Source organism: Argopecten irradians, chromosome 1 (genome assembly GCF_041381155.1).
Source record: "Argopecten irradians isolate NY chromosome 1, Ai_NY, whole genome shotgun sequence".
In the NCBI taxonomy this organism is placed as follows: domain Eukaryota; kingdom Metazoa; phylum Mollusca; class Bivalvia; order Pectinida; family Pectinidae; genus Argopecten; species Argopecten irradians.
Window position 1 is genome coordinate 52,984,654 of NC_091134.1, and position 23,501 is coordinate 53,008,154.

The window sequence follows — 23,501 nt, forward strand, 5'->3', positions numbered from 1 at the left end:
GATGGCTGCCTGGTGGCCATCTTGTTGACCGATCAGTCCAAAAATGCAATATGCACAACTAGGGCTCTAGGGCAACCTACATGTGAAATTTGAGAAAGATCCCTTCAGTACTTACCGAAAAATGGCGGTAACAAATTTTAACAATCAAAATCCAAGATGGCTGATCCTTTCAGTACTTACCGAAAAATAGCGGTAACAATCTTTAACAATCAAAATCCAAGATGGCTGCCTGGCGGCCATCTTGTTGACTGATCTGTACCAAAATGAAATATGCACAACTAGGGCCCTAGGGGAACCTGCACATGAAATATGAGACAGATTCCTTCAAATATTTCTGGGAAATAGCGGTAACAAACTTCAATTGTCAAAATTCAAGATGGCTGCCTGGCGGCCATCTTGTTGACCGATCGGTCCCAAAATGCAATTTGCACAACTAGGGCCCTAGGGAAACCTGCATATCGAATTTGAAAAATATCCCTTTTGCACTCTCTGAGAAACGGACGGACGGACGATGGACCACAGACGAAAGGTGGTTTGAATCAGATGGTGGGCTAAAAATGCCACATAAACATTTGAATTGTGATCTAAATTGTAATTAATAAATTCATACAAATTAAAGAATGTGCATAGACTACATAACTGGTTTTGGTACGAGGACTGTTGTCAGTTTAGAAAGGTCTTCCAACATAAAACAGATTTTATTCTCTCTTTTTTTTTTAATCTATTTTATTTTTCCATTTTTTTTTTTTTTTTTTTTTTTTTGTGTAACTCCCCCCCCCCCCAAAGACAACGTTCATATAATAGTGTGATATTACATCATTGTCATCTTCATTCATTATCATAATCATCCTCATCATCATCACCATTAATCAACATCATTATGTTCATCCTCATCCTCATCCTTGTCATAATCATCAAACATATAATAAGCAGTCTCACTACCATCATCTTCATCTACATAAACAACAGTAACATCATCATCATCTTCATCACCATCAGCCACATTATTGTCATGTCTCATTTTTTCATTTGATATACACAACTCTATACTCGCACATACACACACCCATCCAACATTTAATGATACATTTACAAGAGAGAGAGAGAGAGAGAGAGAGAGAGGGGGGAGGGGGGGGGGAGGGGGGGGGAGAGAGAGAGAGAGAGAGAGAGAGAGAGAGAGAGAGTATTGAGTATAAATATCGATATGGATATTATGGATTTTATAGCTGGAGGTTGCAGTTATGTTGTTTACATAACAATAATATGAAGAAAATGGCGCAACTTCATATTATTGTTATGTAAACGTGTGTACCTTGTGACGTCATTAATTTGTTCTTTGAAAAATAAACATTCCTGAAGAGCCATCATGAAATGGCGAAAGTACTAAAGGAAGGTCGTTGAGTTTTATTGTTTACATATTCAACTCTACATGGACACATACTTTTTTCTTTGTTTATATATATATATTTATAAGTGTAGATGTCTCAATAAAAGATTAAATTCATATGTAGCAATATATATATATGTATTTAGTTCTTAATCAAAATGAAAATTACTTTATCTATTTTTTATGAAATCTGATTGTGATTTTGCGAAATTAAACCAAAAAGGATTTTTTTTTTATTGAAGGAAAATGGAATAAGTGCGTCGAAGAGTGTTACGTAATTTTTATACATATCAACCCATTTCAAATGATTTAACTGAACTAAATCTTCCCAATTTCTCCTCCCTGTAGGAGTAATATTATTTTTTGTCATTATATTGTACAGATCCTTTGAGCCCTGTACATTCCTCATGAAATATTCTATATTAGTAGGAATAAAAGGATATTCTATCTGATGACATTTTTCTGAGTCAGCTTCATTCAGATATTTTCTGATAGCAGATAATAAACCCTGATATTCTAAAAAAGTATGAAGCAGATAAATTTACATGCAGTTTGAGCATGGGTACGGTATATATGCTGTAGATACCTAACTGATTTCGCATGCAGAATATATCGCTCTGAGTTTCGGATACAATAAAGTGAGATTATACTCACAAAATTAAAAAGTATTTTAAATGTATGTGAATCTATTCGAATCCATCATCTATGGTATAAAATATAAAGGCTACGGCACATGCCATTTACACGTGTGTGACATTGTGCATGATGTTAGATGTGAACGGGCGGGTGGTTGTTACACACGTCTCTAAGTCAGAAAGCAAAGACTTGTGGAAATGGTCAATAAAAACACACAATATACAAAATAACAATTATATGAGTTCATAAAATGTTCACAACTATTTTTAGCATAGTTTTTTTATGCCAAGAACGTAGATGATATGATCCTGGGTTAGGCATTTTGAAACATAATTTGCTGTACGACAGATCAAGAGTGGGATACCTAGCTATATGCATACATAGTACACAATTAACGATGGCTTTCGGTTTGGTATTTTCAAAAAGAAATAGGTTTATTTCATATTCTTAACGTAATACTATATAAAAAAAAAACACCTATAAAACTTAACGAACGAAGTATTTATTATAATATAACTTGTACGTGAAAATTTCATTGCCTAAAAACACCGAATTTGGCAATCCTGTAAACTCATGATCCGGATGGTTTAGGCTGGAAACAAAGGTGTCCGGATTATCGAGGGTCCACTGTACTTATCGAATGCAATTCAGCTTTCTTTATAGCTTAAGAAACTAATGTCTTCTGACCTCGGCCTACCATTTGCAATCCAAAGTTTCCTTTTAAATTTCATGATATTGTGCCATTCAACTACTTACTAATTAAAATACTAAAACTAGAAGAAAAAAAAAGGGTTAAGCTAGCAGCCTAACTTTCTTCAGTAGTAGATCAAAACAACAGCTTTTTACACCAGAAATGATGTACATTGCTTTTGGGCAATTCTTTCTATAAGACTTCTACAAAAAATGACACATCAGTTATCTTACACAGGAAAACAATTTTAAGGATTAATTTCCCCTCCCCGGCTCAATAGGTAATGATGCTGGAAATCCACAGCAAAGTGGTCACAATGTTTTAGGATAAATTAAAACTATCCTGTTCTTAACAATTCACTTTCAGATTTCCCAAAATTGCACATTGTGTAATTTTTCATTTGCCTTCGGTCCTTGATGGGGGCTGTAAGTGTTTGAAGAGTGTCTGGTTATCCTGTGCTTCTCTTTTCTCCTGTTGTAATATCTGCTCCGACTCGAGACACAGGTCAGCAAATCGACCCTGTAAACAATTCAAGTAATATTATGACAACTTATTTTCATTCTTAGAAGCAACATAACAATGTGAAATTCATTAATATATCTTGAAAGTTGAATGTTTACTCCGATATTAGGAATCAATCTTATCAAGTCAATCTATAACTAATGCAATCTGTATTCAGTGTTATCCAAGTTTATCAGTCTGTGTTATCAGAATTGATTTGTTTTGTACAAGAATATAAAACCAAATTAAATTTGCCATATAAACTAGAAAGTTAACTTTCAAGGATAAAAGGACCAAAACATGATCAATTTTGATAAGATCCAGAAATTTTTCTTCAATTTCCTCTTAACAACATCACTTTTAGATAGCTAATGAATGTTTCATCAAAATTAATTTGTGATGAGGTAATAAATTAATCAACTCGTAATTTAAGACTTACTCTGCGAACCAGTCAACTGCAAATGCTTAGAGTTATGAACTTCCTTACCGTCAATCATTTGACTTGTGACGCAGTGAGAAGTTCTCTACCGTGTATCAAAACAGTGTGGCTATTTTTTCAGATTTACAGTGCTCCGTTAATGTCGCTAAATTCACAGGTAAATGTGCCAGCTCTGGCTACATTAGCTGTACCACCACTTCTACGAGTTACACTTTAACATTTCTATAAACAAAATCGTAATTGTTACAAATATTGTAAAAAATTTGTTTTCAGTTTTCAGCATTATGGGTGCTATCCCATGCTTGGTTTCAGAGAAGAAATTGTTTATAAAAAAATAACCAAATTGACCCCTTTTGGTCCTGCCCCTCAGGTCCCTGGGGGGTCAGCCCTATCATTTGTACAATTTTGAATCCCCACCCTATAACATTACTACCATTGCAGTATGGGTGCTATCTCATGCTTAGTTTCAGAGAAGAAGTCGTTTATATGGAAATAGCCAAATTGACCCCTTTTGGCCCCGCCCCTCAGGCCCCTGGGGGGGTCAGCCCCATCATTTGTACAATTTTCAGTTAGCCCATAAGGATGCTACCAGACAAATTTTGTTGAAATCTGATCGGCGGTTATGGAGAAGAAGTTGAGCGTTGACGGACGCTGGACACTGCGGTATCCCATTAGCTCACCTCAGTCCTTCGGACCAGGTGAGCTAATATAACATGAATGACTTTTTTTTAATCAAATCTAAGGGCCATAACTCTGCTAAATAAGGTCTGTCGCAAATGGCGAAAGAACTTGGCCGAGCCCTTAAGACATTTAATTTTGTTACCAAGTTTGAAGAATATCAGTTAATAGTTATTACAGTTATAGTACGAAAGTGGCAGAAAATGTTTTTTTTTAAAAAATCAAATCAAAGGGTCATAACTCTGCTAATTAACATCTGTCAAAAGTGGCGATCAAACTTGGCTAAGCCCTTAGGCCAAAAAAAATTAATTAGTTGGTTCTCAGGCCCGCGCGCATATCATTTTTAAGCCCCGCATTGCCGATTTTATTGTAAAAGTAAAAAAAAAAAAAGATTGTATGCGTGGACCAAAATTCCGGAAAAAATGTCCGCATCCGTGTTTTTATACGATTTTAGACATCACATCTTAAAAACGCTTGTCTGCATTCACACTACGAGTATTCCAAGCGCCAACGTGATTTTGATTGGCAAACGTACGAGGTTGCTCTCGTAAAAAAGTGTCCGTCTCCGGCAGTTTTAGACGGCACATCTCTTAAACGTTTGTCTGCAATACTAGTGAATGAATGTTCCAAGCGCCAAAGTGATATGCAAAACGTAATGTCGCTGGTATCTGTCCACATTCAGCACGGTTCCACGGTCGTACTGCCATGGAACATTATCGGTGGATTCTCCGATGCTTGTACTTTGACCGAACTCTTCCAATCATTGAAGGAGGGCACATAAGGACCCTAAGATTGGACTTTTCCCGAGAAACTGATGCTGAACAAAATGATGGCGTCAATCGGTCAGAGCAAAGTGTCTGGATCCGATCAAGTAATGATGAAGTGGGGGAGACTGTCACAGCATTCCGCCGTTACATCCGATATGACATAATTGATGGTGCATGCACCCTAACAAAACCTGAATACCGTGATCATGACGAAACGGGTGATAGTGGGAACCGTAAACGAAATGCTTTTGATGTGCTTTTCGCGGCCGCTCGAAAACTGTCATTACTGGAGCCCTACCCCGAGGATACCACCGTTGTCAACAACAAACGTGTTGTATTTAACAAGGTATTGATAATTTGCTGTTACAAAATCCTTTTGAATTGAAACTTTCATGAATTTTACCTCCTATTGTGTTGGGAAATTAAAAAAAAAAAAAATCCCTCGTCTCTTTTTTCTACAATAAAAAAGAAAAAAAAAAAGCCCTCCCTCCCTCATCTAATTTGAAAAAAAGTGGCCTGAGAACCAACTAATTAATTTTGTTTGGCCTTAAAGCATTTAACTTTGTAACCAAGTTTTAACAACATTAGTTTTAACATTTGTTAGTTATTACACAGAAACTGCAGAAAAATAACATTTGTAGTAAACTAAAGGGCCATAACTCTGATAAATAACATCCACTGATAGAGTTGATCGAACCTGGCCAGGCACTTAAGGCATTCAACCCTGCTAGCAAGTTTGAAGAAAATCAGTTAATATTACAGTTATTGTATGGAAGTGGCAAAACCGACTTTTTAAAAAAATTAAGCAAAGGGCCATAACTCCGCTAAATAAGGTCCGTTGATAGTCGCGATCGAACTCGGCCGAGTCCTTAAGGCATTAAACCTTGTTACTAAGTTACAGTTATTACACAGAAACGAAGTGTTACAGACGGACGGACAAACCCAAATTAATATCCCCCGTTTTGGAGAAAGCGGGGGATAAAAATTGCCATGCAGTCGGTAGAGTGTTTGGATACATGGTAGTGAATTTCTCACTGCGTTACAAGTCAAACGATTCACAGTAAGGAAGTTCTTAACTCTAAGCATTCGCAGCTGACTGGTTTGTGGAGTAATATGTTTCTGATAAAATAGTATTTTAATTAATACTTTCACACTTTTTTTTTAAAAATTCACATCATCTTCAGTTTTTCAAAATGTTACATAGTTAAAAAGTACCTGAATTTTCTCCAAGTGCATAGTGACTGTATTAGTAGTATCATTCATAAAATTGCAGTAGGCTTTCTCTGTCTCTGCTATCTCCATCCGACTTTGTTCAAACCTAGAAGGCATAAAAAACAAAACTTTGAACTATGTTATAGACTTATAGTAAGTTTCTGGTATTACTTTGCTTTTTGATGAATTGTAATTTTCAGTTTACCTAAATCCTTAAATAATATACTGTATATTAAACCTATAGATATGATGAACATGTTCATGATGAGTGCAATTACCTTTGTGAAGGTCTGTGAGAAAAATATTAAAAAAAAAAAAAAAGAGGTACCGTATTTTCCCTATTAAGAGCACCTCCTCTAATAAGGGTGCCCCCACGTTTTTTGCTGAAAAAAATCAACTCATTTTATACAATTTTTATGCCAGATTGTGATGATTTGTCTTTGCAGACACTAGAAAAATACCGTTTCACATCATCTGATGCTTAACAGATATCCGATCAGCTTGTATAAGCACTAAATTTATTGCATGGGACATCTTAGGACATCTTTGCCAAGTGTTTACACATAGAAACAGCGAGAACGCCATGTTCAAAATAAAACGTGTCACTTGAATGCCCCACACACGTGTATGGATGAAGACTAACTGTCAACAACATTTTAGCGATGTCTATACAGGTTTTATGAATACTTACTGTATATCTATGATAAAGGTTCCTAAATAACAGGAATGTTATCATTTCTAAGCATTTTATTGTGTGCTCTTGTCGGTAATTCCCATCTGCCACAAAACGAAAGTAGCGATCAAAAGCACCGTCCGCCATTTTGTGTACGCATGGTAAACAAACAGGCTAGCATGTAATGCAAAAATTCTGTGAAACAGACATATTTAACCAGTGTTTAATACTTCTGGTGCATACATTTCTTCATAATTATGTAATTTCTTCAAAACGTAAGTTGGTTATAGTAAGTTTCAGAAAAATACGAAACTAAAGGCAAGATGACTATAGTCTGTTTCAGAAAAAACATCTAAAAATGGTCTCAAATAACAGCGCCCCCCTTGGCCATTTACCCGCGCCCGGAGCCCTCATTAGGGAAAATACGGTATGTTCAGCAGACAGATACCCTTGCTCCCTGTTGATGTAGCATCCTTTGGAGAACATATATTACCTAAGGTATGGCTATAGCTAACTCCCAAATTACCTAAGGTATGGCTATAGCTAACTCACAAGTCGGTGGTACCATGTGACGGAATAATAACTAATGCCATTACTATCCCAAAAACTGCCTATTTAGGCATTAAGAACAATAGACCAGTACAGCAATGTTTTCTCAACAAGCCTACTCTTTGTATGCATTCTTGAGATCCCTGTTGGAATCTTGTAGATTCATCTGTAATGAGGTCTGTTGTTCCAACAACTCTCGGGTCTTGCGCTGCAGACTCTCCATCTCTTCCTGGGTCTGCTGAAACTCGCGCTGAAAAACCTGGTAATAAAGTAATGAATTCATATCAAACTACAAGCTTGCACTGGAAAAGTATAAAAAAGTAAGACTTTCACATCTATGTACTATAAAATTATTTGCATAATTCACACATTGACAATTTTGAAAACATGACGTTCTATGTGTGGAAAACCATGTCACCGATTGAATGACCAAATATATATAGAGGCAATCTTATTTAGACAGATTTATTGTGGTATTGTTTATTTCCTTTTCTTAAATCATAAGATTCACAGGAAAATAAAAACCTACCGCAATATTTGTAATCTGATTAAATACAAATCAATATGATCACACCAATTCATAGAGGATTTGACACAATGGTTTACATTGTGGTGAACTTTATACTGTTTTATGTATAAATATGATAATGCTCATCAGAAATGCTAAATTTAACCTTGCACTTTGGACTTATGACCTTATCCTTTCGGCAATCCTGTTGTTTAGTTGTAACTTTGCTTAATAATGTTATCACAAAAAGTTTTTCAGTTTTTCTCATAGTTAAAATCCAAATAATTTTTAATCCGGTTCACCTGATAAAATGTTACACAGCAGAACTAGATGGTACAAGAAATTATCCAACCAAAATTGAGAACAATATTACATTTCTTTCTATAGAAAATTTTCATTTTTTTGGGCGCTGAGCAGCCATTTGAACCCGGTTTAATATATAGCCCAACACCTCACAGAGCAGATCTAGATGACATGGGGAATCATCCTACCAAATTTGTGCATCTCGATGTGTGGCCCCAACAAGTGCAATCAACTGTTGCTAGACTCACTCACAACCTTCCAAAAAAAAACCCCAAGAGGCCCATGGACCTTAGCGGTCACCTGAGTTCGGATACAGAATGAAACAAAGACACAAAAACACTATATATTGGCCCATCAGGCCCTTGAAACCAGTCAGTGATTTTATAACTGACTTTTCAATCTATGAGGAGTATCTGGTTCCATCAAATCGGTGCATTCAGAAGATTTTTTTCCCCTTATTTTAGTTATTTTGACCCCTTTTGGCCGCGCCCATCTACCCCTGAAGGTTGACCAGGACCAATATGGATATGATGATGCTATCACAGGGTAATAATTCTAACCAAGTTTGACCTATTGAAAATTAAGAAAATAATGTTCATAAATGTGTTTTTCTAATATCAATAAAATAGATTTGACCCCTAATCAGGGGAAAGTCTGAGATGCCAGGGCCATGAAATTCACAATTTTTGTAAAGGGCCTTAAAGAGACCTTCCAATCTATTAGGAGTATGTATTTGGTTCCATCAAATTTCCAAATTCAGAAGGAGACTTTTGAAATTTTAGCCATTTTGACCAATTTTGGCCCCATCCTCTGGCCCCTTGGGGTTGGCCAGGACCAATATGGATATGATGTTAAAATACTATCTCAGGCTAATAATTCTAACAAAGTTTAACTTATTTCCTATTTCCTCATTTTCCCTATATAAACTAAAGTAAACTTGACCCCCCTCCCCAGGGGGGAACATAAGACCCCAGGGTCATATAATTCACAATTTTTGTAAAGGACCTCAAGACCTTTCAATCTATGAAGAGCATTTGATTCTGCCATTTCTGGAATTTCAGAAGAAGATTTTGGAAGTTTTAGCCTATTTATCCCTTTTGGCCCCACCTCTCAGGCCCCTGGGGGTCAGTCGTGGAAAAATTGTTAATAGGATTCAATGGCCTTCTCATACTGATAATTCTGACAACATTTGACTCATTTCCTATTACAAATGACCAAATTATGCTCAAAAATGTGTTTTCCCTATATAAACTATAGAAAACTTGACCCCCTCCCTAGGGGGGTACGTGAGACCCCAGGGTCATATAATTCACAATTTTTGTAAAGGACCTCAAGACCTTTTAATCTATGAAGAGTATTTGATTCTACCATTTCTGGAATTTCAGAAGAAAATTTTTGAAGTTTTAGCCTATTTGACCCCTTTAGGCCCCTGTGAGGCTGGGACCATATAATTCACAATTTTGGTTGACCTTTGGCTATGGAAGGTTTCTGCAAAATTTCAACAAATTTGGTTCAGTAGTTTTGGAGAAGAAGTCAAAAAAGTAAATTGTTTATCGCCATACGACGGACGACGACGGACAAAAGGCGATTAGAATAGGTCACTTGAGACTTCGTCTCAGGTGACCTAAAAAAACAACACTGTCAAATGCCTTACAATAACTTACCCCAAAACTAAGATTTTCTGTCAGAAATATAGGTATGGTGTGCATATTTTTGGACTTTCAAATACTCCCACACATAAAGATACGTACACAGTCACCCTCAAACATTCTGTCCAATATTCCACATTTAATGTACATACAATTTTTTAAGACCACAGTCCTTAAGAACAATGTTACCTGTTTTTTACACTCCAGTTCATCCCCCATACGTTTATTCCGACTTTCCAGCATGTTGGCATCATCTTTCATCTCGTTGATATACTCATTCACCTATAAATATTAATCATTAGGTCCCTCTCTCACGTTAAATAAAACAAAAATGTCACAGTTGTCGGTTCAGTTTTCTTAACAGTCTCATTTTTCTTTACATGTAGTTCTCTGGCAGTAGGCCTAGTTCTTTTTAATGTTTCTCAGTTTACCAGAAACTAAATGCAAGGGATATGGAGCATTAATTTGTGACAGCAAGTATCCATCTTTTAATTCTATCAATTTACTGCCGTTCTATTGTGCTACAGTACTAGTTTATCGACTCACTGTAGTGGATTACATATCATTACATGGTACATGCTACATGAAGCGTCTATGTAACACGCATTGTGATTGGCTGACAGTTGATCTAAAAATAGAAGAGAACACATTTGTGCACAATGAAGCTGTTTATTTACCATTCATTTTGTCTTTTTTTTCCCTCTATCATAATGTGGTGAACAGAATAATTTTTTTTCAGTGACAAACGAAAGGAGGAGTGTCAAGTTGGGCCCTCTAGTGGCCATGACCGATATTATTTTTTGTTTACAGATATCTGTGGTATAAGGACATCATGATATGACATATGATTAAGGCCAGGTCAGACAGAGCCCTGTGTGAGTTATAGGGGGGTTAAACAGGAGGGGCAATTTTCTGTTTTGTCAAGTTTTGTTGGTACCAAATGTTATACACTACAGTGAGTCGATACACTAGTACTGTAGCACAATTGTGCAATCTTATAATAGAACGGCAGCAAACTGTTACAGGCATTACAACCTTTTACTTTGCATTTGTGCTAACAAAGTATGCATTGGAAATTATTATAATTAAAATAAATGATTTTTTGTTTGTCCATCTTTTGAAAGTGACCTTACTTGTTCTAAAGACTCTTGGATCTGCATCAACTCTGTAGATTTTGTGTGCACAGAAGCACTACATTGCTTCTTCAGCTGCAGCAGCGCAGGCTAAAATGTAAAAGAATCATGACGAAACAGACTTATTTTTTTATGTACTTTTGTATACAGTCAAACCTGTCTTAACGACCCCCTGTCAGGACTTAAATTTTACATTCTTTGTCACTTGCTAAAAATAGCAAGTGCCCTCAATTTTTACTTGCTGAAATATACTTTTACTTACAATTAATATCCGTATTCAAATTACAGTTATGTTATGTATAAAATCCTTTATTTTTGCATGATGATGTGAGGTGTATAAGTACATAATGTATATCAACAACATTATTGTAAGAAATGGGTCCCCATATTTTCCATTAAAACAATCAGCGACTTCCTGTCTTATGCGACCTTAATGATTCCCCCCAATGATATTTACTTTATAAATGACCTGTATTCAATGAGCTCCTGCCTAATGCGACTAAGGACCATAAAAATTCACACCATAACGTGTTCATAACCTGTCTCAAGCTACTATTTTGAAACTGAAACTGGAAGTTAGGAATGAAATCTCATGCGACTTCGTGTGATTTTGTTGTGAATAGTGTTTAAGTCAATAAGACGCTTGATACAATGCATTGCGCCAAGTGTAGTCAACAAGACTTTAACTGCATTAAGAAAATGTATGTCTCTGCAGAGATCGATTAGGCAATGTTTTATGACAGAATGATGATTATATGATCGCTATTTTATCCTATATTTTATGAAATATACGCAAACTTGATTGCCAATTATTTCATTGAAAACACAGCGAAATTATTTTATAGAATTCCAGGAAATAACCTGTTTGCCAACATATATGTCAAACGTGTGCAATTTTAGCAGTCGTTCATAACGTTTTATCGCTGTCTACAGACATTTATTAAACCTTAAATAATAAAAATAACACGTAACAGGACCGTTATGCGGAAAGGGCCTGGGTGTACTTTATAGTCTGCGGTATTTACCTTAATTGTATCTGTAAACCTGGATTCCATGTAGCCTTTATATGAAGGGTTCAGTTCATAGTCCACTCCATACGCATTCTCCGCCGACAAAGGAATGAGTTTAAGTTTTTGTGCCAGCATGCTGTATTCATTACAACGTTCCTCTAGCTGTGAAATAAATAGGTGTCAGTCAATAATCCTTAATCTCTAAAATATATAACTTCACAACTACTATAAACAGTCCAGTGAGATGACCACTACATTCATCAGTAAAGTGATCTTGACCTTAATCTGATAACATGAAACTTGTCCAATGTTTTATGAAAATTGCTTTTTTAGTTTTGATTTTTGCAAACGAAGGTTTGCAATATAGTTATGTGTTATAATATAAGATTGGTTCTACAACGGAAGTTTTCTTATTTTCAAGCCATATGGCTACCTTTTCATGTTCTTTTGACAATTCCATCTCTTTCTGCCAGATTTCTTTGTCTACTTCTGACTCTCGTCGCTCTGCCTCATGTCGCTGTCTCTGTAGCTCTTGTCTATGTAGCTTGATCCGTTCTACATCAGCTTGTGAGAGTTTCTGATCCTCAAATAATGCAATGAGCTTCTCTTTATTGGATTCAGCACACTTAGCATCAGCCACTGTAACCGAAACAGAAAATCTTACCTTTGGCAGCAACATCTTCACTTCATTAGCAAACTATGGTAACAAATCAAAAACCAAAATATTCCCTATTGAACGTAGCAAAATAGAACTATCTTCATTAGAGGTAGCAACAAAAATTCTAATACAGGTAATTAATTTGTTTTGAGGTAACTTTTCTCTTTAAAAGATGTATCAAAAAAGTGTATTTATAAACACAATGAAATGTTTCGGCAATTAAAAAATAAATAAAACATACTGAGCATTTCAGATACATGACCTCTGCAAGTCTCCACAAGATTCAACAATAAATTTAATAAAATGAGAGAAATGGAAGCATCTAATAACAGATTTCTTTTTGAGCAAAAATCAATATCTTCCCAAATATTTGATTCTTATACTTTAATTAAGGAATGTTTTTATTTTCAATGTTTACTGTTGTGTAAACTGCATTTGTTGGACAGATATATTTTAAATGACACGCATTATCATGTTGAAATATTTGTCCAACAAATGCAGTTTACAAACTAGTTAACAAAAAAGAAAAGTAAATACATTTCAACCGAATATTTCTTTCAAATTTAATGTTCTGATAAAATTAAACTTTGTGAAATATGATTTCAGATTTGCATTACGTTCAAATTGTTTATATTGAAGAATTAAAAATAAATAAACAATAGGCCAAATCTAATGTGCATTAACATTACTTGCGGAAGTCAGTGTTTTGGTGTATGTATTCTTGCATCATTTCCCAGTTGGTAAGATTATATAGCAAAGAGAAAACGGAAATGTAAATATCTTTGTTTGAACGTGTGCAGCTTGGTAAAAATCATGTAGAAATGAAGCAACAAGTGTGCTGCCAATTTTGGCAGAGAGGAGGGAAAAGCTAGTCTTCAAGGTTTCACTAAGAGTGGACTAATAACAACCTTCTGAGTGTCCACCTACTAGGTGCTCTGGTTTAGATTTTAATACAACTTACTGGCTTCATTCAGTTCCTCCTCCACCTCTGCTACTTGTTTCTCTTGTTCTTGTCTGTGGTTATCTATCTTGGACAAGTGCTCTGTGTAACGCACAACATCCAGTTTAAGCATGTCTCTTGCTTCTTGTGATGTTTTAAAACCGTCCTGTTACAATAAACACAAAATCTTCCTTTATCATACTCTTGACTCTTGATTTTGATGACTTACTCATTTTTTTTTTTTTTTGCTTTTAAAAGCAATATTCCAAAATAATTTGATTTACATATTGTAGAAATACAAGCAAATAAAATGTTCTGCAACATAAAGTTTGCCTTGGAATAAGCATCTGTTTTTTTTTATTTTTAAATGATTCTCTTATTATCTAATGAAAAGGCAAGATACCTTCTTATCAAAAGAATACACTTACTTTGGCACAATATCTTACCTAATATCAATTTTGAGCACGATAAGTACAGTAAAACCTATCTTTGCTACCATATTCTTAATATAAAGACCACCTACTTTTTAAGACGACTTTCTTGGGGTCTCAAATAGCCAATTGAAACCAAATTTCACTTGCGTATAACAAGTTTTTTACCCTTGTGTGGTCTTTATAAACAGGTTTGACTGCTTCTATGAATGCTCAACTCAAAGTAATGCAACAATAAAACAAAACAATATGGCCAACAGTTAGTAAACTAACCATCTCATTCTCCAGTAGTTCAAGCTCTGCTTGTAATCTCTTGTGCTCCATCTCCAGGGAGGTGTTCCCACCACCTGTACCACAGTACCTCTCATCTGTAAACGAGTGCTCAAACAGTTTTACATCAAAATCAACTAATGGTGCGACATTGCCAGCAGCATTATCAATAACTATCATCTGGACAATAACCGTCATTTCTTACACAGGACCTTTTATCAAATTAATAGCAACATGGAAATAATTGTTTTGCCTTCACAAACATTACTTTTTTCATTTATGGCAGAGTGCTCAAAAAATTCTTTTGACAAAATTTTCTCTTTCATTTTTTCCCTTCTAAAAAGGTACGTACAAATTGGCCCCTTGGGCATCTTTGATTTCTCTGGATCTATTTTGTTTTCTTTAAAATGTGTCCATGCCAAAAACAATACTTATAACCCTATATTTATGTAGAAATCAATTTATTCCATATTTGACACGGTTATTCCACGGTTGCTAGGGAAAAGATCAAAGATAACTCTGTTTTTTTCCGAGGTAGGGAAAAGATAGCTCACATGTGCTAGACAATGATGTGATGTCATCATTACATACGGCGACTATTGTCGGTGACGTCATAGATTTTGACACATTGCGATGTTCCTATGATGGCGGCGCTTTGGAAATGTTTCTAAATGTATATAACTGCATAATATTTTTTTAAAGTATGGGAGAAAAAGAATCTTACATGGGTCTGTCAGATGAACAGGGATGCCTCAACCCACATGAAAGATTTTGGCTGTCAACCCTCAGCAAGCCTCGGGTTGACCAGCTAAAATCTTTTACTCCGGTTTAGATATCCCTGTCCACCTGACAGGCCCATGTAAGATTCTATTAGTCTTAACCTGATACTTTCAGAACTTTGTGACTTTGAATGAAGGTCAAGGCTATTCATTTCAACAAACAGTAGCAGTTCTGCCTAGTATGGACTTTGACCAGGTCTCTGGGCTAAGTACCAAGAAGAAGTTCAAAATTCCAATTGTTTACAAAGCTCACTGAACCTTATATAATTGTAATAGTCAATCATTGTCTCAAATGATGTACTGAAATCGTCTTACAAGAATACATACGCATTTTCCCTTCAAGTTGTTCATCATAGTCCTCAAAACTGTCTTGTCCTGCCATGTATGCACTGTAGGTTTGTTCAAAATAGTCGTACTTGACCTAAAATACATATAAAAATAGTCCTTTTTAATTTGTTATCGATCACATTGGAAGCCCCCACCTACCCCAAATGTATTCCACATTGGAAGTTTGTGATATGGAAAATTATTTTACCTTGGTCTCTGGGACAGAATTTTCAAAGTCATCATCAACAGAGGGAAAAAAGACACTCTCAAGATCTGAAAGACCCCACTGAAATAGAATGAAACATTTTGAATGAGATATCATAGATTGTTTCATACAATCAAATACATACACCTTCCTTTGCTAGGATGGAGTACCTATGTAATTAAATATTGTACTTCTTGATAATTAGATTTGTCCAGTTTCAACTTTATTTTCAGTATGTGCAATAAGAACAAAGTTTTGTACACATAATTTTAATGCATCTATTGATAAATATTTTGATTCAAATTCAATTCAAACAAATGGACATAGACAATAAAAAAATACATGGATGTTTTGGAAGTACTGTCGTACTCTTGACATCAATAATTGAATATAGTGTTACAGTATTTGAGTGTAGTGTGTAGTGTTACCCTTATAAGGTTGACAAGCCAATGGAGAGCTGCCAACAGTGTAGGCCAGGTATGGGGACTGCCTACAGAGTGCATGGAACTCTTCGTAATGGTGAATGGATAGCCAAGCTGTTTAATAATCCTGGGTACATCATCCCTGCTGACTGAACACTTGGGACTCAGGAAACCATATATAAACTGAAAGATTAAAACACATTCAAGTAAATTACACATTTTGAGTTTGAAGTTGATTTTGACAGCTAGGTAGTTATCAATAAAGCAGAAAAATAAGTTTTATTATTTCGCCCCTAATATTTTGGCAGATCCTGTAAAACGCTTATTGAAATTCTTTAATATTGAAAATCAATACAAGCCCATCTGTCCTCTGAACCATGTGCATGTCAGAGCTTCAGATGATTTTGCATGAGCATGACTCATCGGAGCCAAAAAGAGGGGGGCATTTTCCGAAACCATGGGCCAGCTTTTCTTGTGATTGTATACTTATGTTACCTTGTATGTTAATGGATAAATAAAAGAAAATTTGAAACAGATTTTATCTCATTTTTATTCTGTTATTTTTTGATAGAGAAAATTATCCTTCTTTTCTTACATCTCCACATATACAGCTCTATCAAAATCAAACTCCGTTACTATCTTAGCTCACACACAAGCATCAATCCGTCACAGTGCAGGTCTGTGCCAAAATACTTGCTCTTTTTGATGTTGTAACTAATTTTTGACACTGAAGAATAAGATCTTTCTCAAACTGCTGTGTCTGCACTAGCATGAGCAGCTAATAAAGTTTGATAAAGTTTGGAAATGTATACAGATTTTCTCTTTAAATTTGCAGCTTGTTGTTTTATTTTTTGTGTCAAGCTATTCAATCAACCCATAATGCGTATCTATTTTTCAATAACTTTTATTGTATACTGAATGTTAACATCTTTAGACAGGTACCCCCTCTCGGGGCCCCCAGCCCAGATGGCTACAATATTCTGTTGATATAACTGTTGCACAGAAAAGTGTGACGGATGCCGTTTCTCCTTCTCTTTCTACTCTTGATTAATAACACAAATGTTGTTTTTTTCATGCTAAAAACCTTTGAAATTGAAGATACAACTTTTTAAGTTATAGTATATAAATTCATTAAATATGGAAATGTTTCCATCCTATGTTATTTTAATATTTTCCAAAGATAAACAGGGTTTATGCTAGAACATCACATATAATAATGATAAGCGACACATAGCGCCTCAGTTGAACTGTTGACAATTTGCTCAAGCGCTTTCTCCCTCTTTGCAATTCCTGAAAGTTGACAGGAATGCAATTATCAAAATTCAAGATGGCTATCTATCGGCCATCATGTTCACCGATCGGCTCTAAAATGTGATATGCACAACTAATGTGCTTGGGGAACCTGCAAATGAAATTTGGGACAGATCGCTTCCGTACTTTCTGAGAAAGAGCAGTAACAATCTTCGATTATCAAAATCCAAGATGGAGTCTGTCGGCCATCTTGTTGACCGATTGGTCAAAAAATGCAATATGCAGAACAAGACCCGTAGGGGAACCTGCACATGAAATTTGAGACGGAGCCTTTCTGTACTTTCTGAGAAATAGCGGTGACAGGAATTGTTTACGGACGGGAGGACAGACCAGGGACGAAGGCAATTTGAATAGCCCACCATCTGATGATAGTGGGCCAAAAATACAACAAATATGAACTTGGACCTACTGGTTTAAAAAATTTGAAACAGTCACAAAATTAGTTAGAAGAGGAAAAAAAAAAAAAATAATGATAACAATAAGAAGCAGAGCATGAACTCTTTTCATTAAACACTCATGTAATTGACCATTTAAATTCTTCACTAGAAATAGCATCAAACACTTACCACTGACCCATATATCATTGCAATGACGGGTCTTGTTGTCACATCAAAACAAATTTAAAACAATGCTAACAGCCATTCTAATTTCTGTCTCTATCTCTCAGAATAATAAACACACTAGATTCAGTGACAAATTTATCCATGCTAACATTTCTTCTCGGTAGGTCAGGATGGATCTGACAAGACTCGCCATGTGCCAAATCCAGTTATGATTTTAAGGAATTGGTACAGTCTTGTGGACCGCAGTTACTTTCCTTTTACCATATGTATTTGCATTGTGCCGATCGGCACATCCAGAAAGAATATTGTACGTCATTTTCAATAAATATGCGAGATAGGCGTGGGCGCACCGTCCATCTGAAGCTCTGGCATATTTGGTAAGGTAGGTCTCTATGCTTTTTTTTAAGTTTGATCAGCTAACAAGAATTCAAATTGTCTACTAAAAAGCGTACGTTGAGATGTAAACAAAGACATAGTGATATTTATATCTAGTATGTAACTTTTAGGCAACGCATGAAGCAGACATTGCCAAAGTTAAAAAAAATGGCCGGACATTCGAACTGGCAAGGACTGTGAATAAGCCGAACCGAACAAGATTTTGCTGGACCGAACATTAATGTAAAAATGTTGAAGTAAACATAACTTCCTGCAATAAGTATCCAGGCAGCTGTTTTCAAGATTATCTGATTCATCTTATGCAGTTTACGTTTTTGCCAGGTTCAGCACCTGCGTAATACTTCAGAGACGCGTTTTCGCCGGACGGTTGGTCTGGACCGGAATTTTAAAATAGGTGGTCCGAGTCAAATTTTGCCGGAAATGTCCGTTGAACCAGCAAATTTCACAATGTCTGATAAAGGTGATAAAGAAATAGCAGAACAGGCGTCTATTTATTAACTGACAACATGACACATCAAAAGTTGGGGATGGACAAACCTCAAATATCTTCATGAAATCTCCACTGGTTGGTGATTGTAGAACTTTAGGAGATATAGATTGTGGAAACTGCTTTTCTGTTAAAAACTGAAACAGAACAAATTGATCTTAATCCATGAAACCAGACAAGTGGAAATTCAATCATTCTACAATAGTTAACAATGTTTGTAATGATATGAAATATAAAAAATATGTCTGTTGCTTTTATATTATTTTTGATATGTTATGGAGACTATTATTTTCATATCGATTGCTTTGACATTCAACAGTAAATGTGTTACCAGAACTAGGTCTTTAATACATGACTGTTGGTAGGACTTGTTAGAGATAGGCCGAGGGTCCTTGGTGATGCCAGTATGTCCTCTCATCCCCATACCACTACCCCGGGACATTCTGAAATTTAGTTGTTGACAGTGTAAAACAACATTTAACAAACAGTAAAATGTGTGTTCTTTTCATTTCGTTGGGGAAGGCTAATGAACACTATTGATTGTGACATCATGTGTTTGCGAGCAAAACATCATACTTTTGAAGGAAATTGCATGAATTGTGCTCACAAAATAATGAAATCACAATGGATACCTACCCGCAAAGGAGCTAACTCTGTTATATGCAACGACGGAATACAACACTTTGAATACCTGTTTACTTTGTGTAATTAATGTGCTAATCTGTGTTCTCAAATTTGTCTGGTCCTGTTTGAGGTCTGTTTTCAAAAGAACAGCAACACAAATGGTATGACATTCACAATATAAGAAATTTTTTCAATGTCTCAATTTGAACTGCTGCAATACACACTTCATTATAAAATAATTCAATCTACATTACAAAACATTTGCATACCTTTTTTCTTCTCATTTCAAATTATCATGACATGAATGTACCAATTAAAAGATTTTTTTTATAAAAATGCCATAGAGAGCAAAAATGTACCAGACAGTATTTTTTTATGAATGCACCTTTTAAAATACTATAATACATTTAGTGATGCAATTTGACATTGATGCCAAAATTTAATGAGTTGTGTATTTGGTTGGAGTAGACTTAATTTTTAGTATTAACCTTTTCTTTTGCTGATTTGACCCATAAAAACTGTATCTGGAGACTGTGCTCCGGTTGGCAGCACCGTTTGATGAACCCTGTGAATATTGACTGGACCATTTTTGCTGTGGAATACCACTTTTTCTGTTTGCATCATTATTGACACGTAGTGGGCCACCAGACAGGGATGGACGCTCCTGTGATGATGCACGTCGACCATAAGACCCACGAGATCCTGTGGACGATCGCTCCGCAGAGGATGGTCTTCTACTGTATGCATTTGATACAGATTTCCGCATTTTTACTGTAAACAAAAACAACAAAAGTCAATTAATAAACAAAGCTAAAAAAATAATAAAGCAAATTATTTTATTAATCTTTAATTTGAACATATTTCTTTGTCATGTCTCATGATCATTAGTCTGCAGTTTGAACAATATTTATTTCCTTCACTCAAGATCAACCTTCATGGAATCAATGTACCTGGTGTCTGGAGTATTTATAATGTAAGCATATTTTTACCCCTTGCGTCATATAGAGGAATGACTTTTTCACTCCCTTCAATAATACAAGACTGTTTCCACTTCATCTAATCATGCTTGAACAGACCATATTTGGCAAACCTACAGTGATAATTATGTCAACAGATCTAGAAATCATCATAGGGAATTATACTGATTTGTGAAGAAAATATTGACAGGAACTTAAGGTGACAGACAATTTACCAGAAATAGCTTCCAAGGTGAAATTTCAGATAAACTGAAAATTTCACAATTCCAACAAATGGTCAATCTTTTGTTGCAGATGTATGATAAAATTATAGTATGCAGAATAAACCACTAAATATAATGTTACGGTTGACATTGAATATCTAAATCAGAATCTGTAGTTAGCAATTATACAGATAATCTGTTTTGTTGAAGTATTATAAACATATTTTTTGTAAATGTCTAGACTGAATTGACAGAAAAAAACAGGTCTCCTCTCTCCAATGATCCACAGAAACATCAGGCTCAGACAGAATATTGCTGTACATACACAGCATGGTGTTATCCTAATAAATTAAATTACATGATTTTTTTCCCCCTAAATGTACAATACAATTGTGATCAGACACTAGTAAAGAAATAATAAGGTACCTTTTTCAAAGTAGCTAAAAGTGATTTAGAACCTTTTTTTCCTGTCAAAATAATGGATTTAATTTTTTTTTTTCCGGAAGGGAGATAACTCTTCTACATCACCTTTTTAATTGTAGTTTGTGACCTTTTTGTTATAAATGTGAGAAAACAAATTGAAATACAATAAAATTACTTTCATCTTTGCTTTGATTTTTAATACATTTTGAAGAGACTTGTATGAGAAGAATTTAATGGCTTTTTTTTTTTCTTTTTTAAAATATGTTTTAGAAAAATACACCGTTACTGACTGTGCCATCCCTTTTAAAAACTTAAATCTTCAGATTTAAAACACAAAAAAGAAATGAAATTTTAATTCACACAATTATGAATACATCCAAATTTGATGTATAGTTAGAAACCAAATAGTTCTTAACTCCTGATAAACTATTGTTTCATTAATACAGTTTTTTAACACCAAGTCACATCAAAACAATCTAAAACAAAATGTTGCTTATGTCATCTGTGCTTGCAGGCTTATATTCCACAGCCTCTTTTTGATTGCATCCATTGATTCGTTTGCAACCCAATAGCTTTTTTCTTTCTTTTCCAGATTTACTTAATTGTTTCCTAAAAGTAATCCCAGGCTTCTTGTGCTGATTTATTATTCAGCTAGCTATCCCAGTCCATTTCTCTCAGTTCTTTCCTCATGATGTCATCATAATTTTCTTGATAATATCTAAGTGTGATCTGTTTTGGTTTTGGTGTTTTCAGTATAGTTGAATATTGAAAAATATAGATACATGGTCGCTTTTACTAATAGGGGCTTTGTACTCCACTTCTTTTATCATATTGTTTTCTTTAGTTAAGATGAGGTCTAATATAAGGTTGCTGCTCTTTGGTTCGATATATGGTGTGTTTCATCAAAAACGCTTTGAATGAGAAAGTTGTCATTTAACGTTTCTAGGAATTTATAACTACTATACTACTTCCTATAGCACCATATTAGTTGATTGATTATCCCAGTCGATATTCCCATAATTGAAATCTCCAAGGATTAGTAATTAGTGTGACAAGAGTTCACAGGCTTCTGATATTGTATTGTTCAGCCAGTTATTATTTTCTCTGCTGCTGTTTGGGCTTCTGTATATACAACCAACAACTAGTTTGTCTGCTCCTTTCAATCCAATAGTGCACCAAATACTCTCCTGGAAAACTGTTCTTGGGATTTTGTTTATTTGTCCTATTAACAGCCAGGGTCATGTAAGGACGTGCCAGGTTTGTTGGTGGAGGAATGCCAGAGTACCCAGAGAAAAACCATCGACCAGCGGTCAGTACCTGGCAACTGCCCCACATGGGATTCGAACCCGCATCCCAGAGGTGGAGGGCTTGTGGTAACCCAGAGGTGGAGGGCTTGTGGTAATATGTCGGGAAATCTTAACCACTCGGCCACCGCGGCCCCTTGTTCTTTGGAAATTGTCTAATAGAGTTGCTTGTATAGTTTTTTGACATAGATGATCACTCCTTTTCCTACTGTGGTAGAGTTGTGAAAGGTATTAAAATTTTTAAGGTTGAACTCGCTTTCCTTAAAATTACCTTTGTTTTTTGGTAATATTTCTGTAAGGGCTGTGATATCCAGATTTTCAGTTGTAATTAATACTTCCAACTCACTCTTTTTGTTTAATAAGCTATCTACGTTACTATCACAGGAGTTTCACGTTCTGTCAATAAGATATAGTATAAATATATATAAAATACCCCTATATACTAACTCCTGTGTTACTATACAGGACTCGTACCTGTTATCTCATTCTGTTATACTTGTATGACAACCCTTCAAAATTGAAAATTAAATGCCAAGCGCAGTTCTTGGATTTATTTGATTTGTAGATAAACTGTATATATGACAGGATCTAATTTATATATGCTATGTGTGTTCTGAACTTGTCCACAGAACTAGGCATATAACAGTAGGCTAGCAGAGATTCGAGTTTTGTCGACTGTCAATCATCACAAAATGGCTTTTAAACTTTTAATTGGGAATGGTGTTTTTAAAATATGTATAATGGAAACTGTCCCCTCGTTGGGCAACAAGAAGATGATCAAAGATGAAACCAAATACAGATCGGCCTTACAAATCCACGACTTACTACGACTTGATAAAGTATGCACAGTCGGCTCGAAGAGAGTGTGAAGTGTAAACAAATATTCAATTCCACTGAACTTCCCGCTTTCTTCTCGTTGCGCATGCCTACGAGACATTGAGACTGCGGGACTAGTATCGCAATATTTTTTTGTTTTAAAACACTATTTAAGTTTCTTGCTGTGAATATTGAGCATTTAATTCTATATAGACATAAAGTTCCAATA

The 23,501-nt window shown here is 35.3% G+C and overlaps 1 protein-coding gene across 2 annotated transcripts; it reads right to left on the minus strand.

Annotated features, from left to right (window-relative positions):
• Positions 1-724: 724 nt before the first annotated feature.
• On the minus strand, positions 725-23,393 carry LOC138332945 (kinetochore protein NDC80 homolog). 2 transcript variants are annotated; one of them, XM_069281001.1, is made up of 16 exons: positions 23,282-23,393; positions 20,038-20,320; positions 19,257-19,368; positions 18,976-19,062; positions 16,175-16,351; positions 15,750-15,827; positions 15,542-15,635; positions 14,439-14,533; positions 13,756-13,900; positions 12,570-12,775; positions 12,152-12,298; positions 11,127-11,216; positions 10,183-10,275; positions 7,653-7,792; positions 6,315-6,417; positions 725-3,233 (listed from the first exon to the last, which is right to left on the minus strand). In XM_069281001.1, the coding sequence occupies exons 1-16, from the start codon at positions 23,391-23,393 to the stop codon at positions 3,111-3,113; spliced, it is 2,085 nt and encodes a 694-aa protein (XP_069137102.1). In that variant the 3' UTR covers positions 725-3,110. The 2 variants fall into 2 exon arrangements, with proteins under 2 accessions (XP_069137102.1, XP_069137112.1); XM_069281011.1 differs by lacking the exon at positions 23,282-23,393 and adding an exon at positions 22,728-22,844.
• Between the last annotated feature and the right edge of the window lie 108 nt (positions 23,394-23,501).